The 4,021-nt window shown below is 44.4% G+C and overlaps 1 protein-coding gene across 1 annotated transcript; it reads right to left on the bottom strand.

Moving 5' to 3' along the window:
• Window positions 1-2,476: 2,476 nt before the first annotated feature.
• Window positions 2,477-3,647, bottom strand: LOC104512981 (partitioning defective 6 homolog gamma-like). Its single transcript, XM_010156188.1, has 2 exons — window positions 3,623-3,647; window positions 2,477-3,336 (listed from the first exon to the last, which is right to left on the bottom strand). Exons 1-2 carry the CDS (start codon window positions 3,645-3,647, stop codon window positions 2,477-2,479), a joined length of 885 nt encoding a protein of 294 aa, XP_010154490.1.
• Window positions 3,648-4,021: the final 374 nt, after the last annotated feature.

The following is a 4,021-nucleotide window of genomic DNA, read 5'->3' as shown; positions in this document are numbered from 1 at the left end:
GGATGAACGAGGTGGAAGAGTTTGGGTATTTCGTACGCGGACGGCCCCGAGCGGTGTGTGCGGCGCGTCCCTGAGGCGGAGGTAGCACGGGCTTTTCACGGGGAGCCAGAGCAGCCCCGAGTCCCCAGAGGCGTCAGGTTCGAGGCGAGCCTCGCTCTGAGCAGCACAGCAACCTCGGTGTGACAGGAATCGGGGTGACAGTTTGATTCCCGTCAAACTTCGTGTGACAGGACCCGGTGTGACAGTACCCTTTAATAAAGGCAGTACCGGGAGGACACGTGGAAAGAAAGAAACCCGGTAGAGGCAACAGCAACCGGAGGAATCCAACTCTGTCTTGGTGCAGAGCAAAGCATTAGTGAAAGGGTTACGTACTGGAAGAGCCCTCAAAACCACGATGTCATGTTTCCACAAGGAAGCACGATATTTCCAGAGAAAGTTGTGCTTGGGCACAGGGGAAAGGATGTAGCGCAGAAGTAAAGACAGTGCACGTTTTATTGCAGACAGGTCACATTCTCATCAGTTAAATAAGGTAAAATGAGTAACTTCAGCCAGACAAATCCACTTATTCATATAAAAGTAGTCTTATTTAAGATATAACAAAATTTTCCCGGTAAGGTGGTCTGACTGACTTGAAGCATATCCAACTCAATTTTTTTTTTCTGCACCAATAATCAAATTTTTTAAAAAATGGAAACCTTTGGTAAAGTACAAACACAGTTTTAAGATGAACAGGATCAACGTTCTATTCTTACTGTGCTGGGAAAAATAAGTACAGCTCTATTAACTGCTGTGACACCTAGAAAAGGTTTAATTAGAGTAAGTGAAAGAGTTTTAAAATAAACTTTTAAAGCAAATCTAAAAGAAACAAACTAAGTTCAACGTCCCAAACGTATTTAACAACGAGCAGAAGACTGGTTGTTCCACAGGTATTCTAAATTAGCGACAATGAATGAGCCCACACATCCGTCGTCCAGCCGTTACAGATTCCAAAATGGAATGTAATCTTTTTCAAACCAAGACTTCTGAATTTTCATATCCGTATAATATTTAAGAAATGTCTATTCCACCATATAAAAAAAAGCTTTAATGTACTACAAAGTTAAAAACCAAAAGTCACAAGCTAAAAGTAGAAAAATACATTGTAAAACATTTATATTTTGTTCCTTACACTGATCAAGATATAACAAAATATTTTTGATTAGACCACTTGGATAAATTCATGGCGTTTCCAGAAGCGGTTATCGACTCAACAGTCACTGGTTACCCACTCTAGCATCCAGTGAAGGCGCCTGACCGTCGCAAACATCCAGTATACGCGGTTTCAAGAAATCCTGTGTAGACATTAAGCTTTATTACTAGAAGAGTCCAAGAATAACGGAGCTATTCTACGTTAGGTTTGGCAGTCAGTCGGTATCCCTCCTCTGTACAGCAATTAGCCAATCTTTCGTAAGGAAAGACCTTATGACCTTTAGGTTGCCCCAGATGTACAGCAAGGACCTGTGTCAGCTCTGAGGTGAAGGGGACAGTCCTGGCAAACTCTTCCACTTTCCTTGCCTTCTCGCTTCCACACCTAAAATTCACAGGAACCATGATATTGAAAAAAAACCCAACCAGAGATGATGGGGGGTGGGGGAGGAAAAATCAATTTGAAAAAGAGGTATTGTCTAATAAATATCGAAAAAGAATACATTTACACATAATGGTGCTGAACCCAGTTTTAAGCCCTTATTGCCATGTTTTTCTGTCCCTGCGGAGCACGCGTCTGTGCAGCCGACATGCCTGCCTCTGACCAGCGGGTGGTGCTGGTCCCACAGCAATAACACCAACATCCTCCCACCCACATCCCCTCCTACGGCTTTAAAAAAACCTATATATATATAGTTTCCTTTGGAAAACGTACTTGCAGCATCTCCCTAACATTGTTACCACCAGAGTAGGAAACTGCTACTTTTCTAGAGCTTGTCTGGATTACACATAAGGTTGCAAATACAGTGTAAACAAGTTAGTGGAAGGGTACTGTAAGGGTAGAAGGTCGGATGGCTGTTAAGAAGCACTCTCTTTAAACTGGTATTAGAGAAAAACCAGATTCCACTTCAAATAGACGTGTCTGTTACTCTTAAAATCTAATTCATATACATGCATGTATAAATACATCCACCCGCGCATTCAAACCCAAGCGTGCCCCTGGACGCCTGCGAGACTGCCCAGGTGCGCACCAACCACAACAGATTTGCGTCCTCGCTTCAGGGCTGGGACATAAACCAGGGTTTTACACTCTGGCTTTCTCCTGACAAATTCTGCAGTGCTTGACAGTTTTATCTCAACTCCAGATGCCAGGTTTCCTAGAAAGCAACACTTTTCTGCACCCGCTGAGGTCTATGAGAATATCAGCTCTCTCTTTTGTGCATAACACGTTGCAAGAGTCAGTTGTCCCAGTTGGCAATTAAGACTGAAAGGAGAGTTGTAGGAACTGTTACTAAAGTGTAATGACTGTTCCATCCTCCTCGATACCTCCTCTGGGGATAACCAGACTGTGTCGGGGATCAGTTTTTAAGGAACTGAGTAATTTGTGGATGTTGCCGTTGCTTTCTCGGCCAGAGTTGTTGTTGAGCACCAGGTCCCTTTGAAGTCTGTGGCTAAGGCTGCTGCCATTGATCCGAGAGAGGCTACTGGAAGTGAGGCTGTGCAGTTTGGGAATGTGCTGGGGCTCCAGACCGCCCTCGATGACAATATCAGCCTCTTCGTCACTCTCCATTTCATCAGGGTGGAAGTTCTGCAGCAGGTGGGACGTAGGCAAGCTATGGTGACTCGCAGTGCTGTCTGTAGACTGGCCAGAGCTACCAGACATCCTACTGCTTCGAATAATATTGTTCCTCTGGTTCGCTGGCTTGACCGTGATGATGAGATTATGGCTGTTGGCAATCATCATGTCTGTGACTTGGTCAAGAGTCTTTCCTGCTACTTCAATGCCATTGACTTCCAGGACTTCATCATTCACAGCCAGCAAGCCTGTGCTCTCCGCTAAGCCTCCGGGAACCATACGAGAGATGAAGATACCAGGCACTTTTTCTAGTCCGTGAGGAGTAACCCTTACGCTGGTGCCATCGCGAATGTAAAAGCCTAAGGGTTTCTCACAGCCGTGTCGGTACAGCCTCACTCTCCTGTGTGTTTCAGGAAGAATGTCCACATCGATTATGGAAGACACCGGTCTAAAATCATGAGGCATGCTAATGTTAATGTGAGGACGCCGGCGGAGGTTGTCATTGCGGAGTGTCACCAGAGCCTTCTTCTTCCTCGATAGCGTGTTGGTCCCAAAATTACTGTAGTCCACTTCATCTGAAAGAGAAGCAGTACCAATGTTATCAATCAAACAGAGAAGATTTCAGTCTACAGGGCATTTGCTTCTTAAATCCGGTTCAGTGAAGCCACACTCCTAATAACATGGAAAAAATAAAATTAATTCCTCCACTTACCCTAACCTTTGTTTCATTTTCTGTCCTTCAGCACATCGTTTGGAATGAATGAGTTGTTTTCAATGACTACCTATACCTCTTCCTTATTTTGAGGGAAGACGACTTCTGATTCCCAACTCCTGTTGTCAGCTGTGCAGAATGCAATTTACCTGCAGCTGCAGACCTGACAGTCATACATGCGAGACTGCATTTTTAGAGTTGAACTGTACTTTTACACATAGATTTCAAGTGGGCAACGAGTGTATACACATTCCTAACCTCAAAGTCTGAATTGCGGAGTATTTCAATATCCAATACACTGTCTTAACTGACAGCAGACCTTAGGTACAAACAGGAAAGCAGGGTGTGAGTGAGTAGTTGGGTGTGTGTAAGGCATTTACGTTAACACACCTCTCTCTCGGTAGAGTGCTTTTCTCTTTGGAGCATTTTCATTCATTTCAGCTGAATCTGACAGCAATAAGAAGAGCTAAAAGTGCCAAGTACCAAGGAAGTTCGGTGTAAGCAAGCGGCCCGGTAGAAAGAAGCAGGAAGAAAGACAGTGCTCTGCT

This window comes from Eurypyga helias, unplaced genomic scaffold (assembly GCF_000690775.1).
Source record: "Eurypyga helias isolate BGI_N326 unplaced genomic scaffold, ASM69077v1 scaffold15117, whole genome shotgun sequence".
NCBI classification, from domain to species: Eukaryota; Metazoa; Chordata; class Aves; order Eurypygiformes; family Eurypygidae; genus Eurypyga; species Eurypyga helias.
Note: the sequence above shows the minus strand (reverse complement) of the source record. Positions and strands in the feature narration are given on the sequence as shown.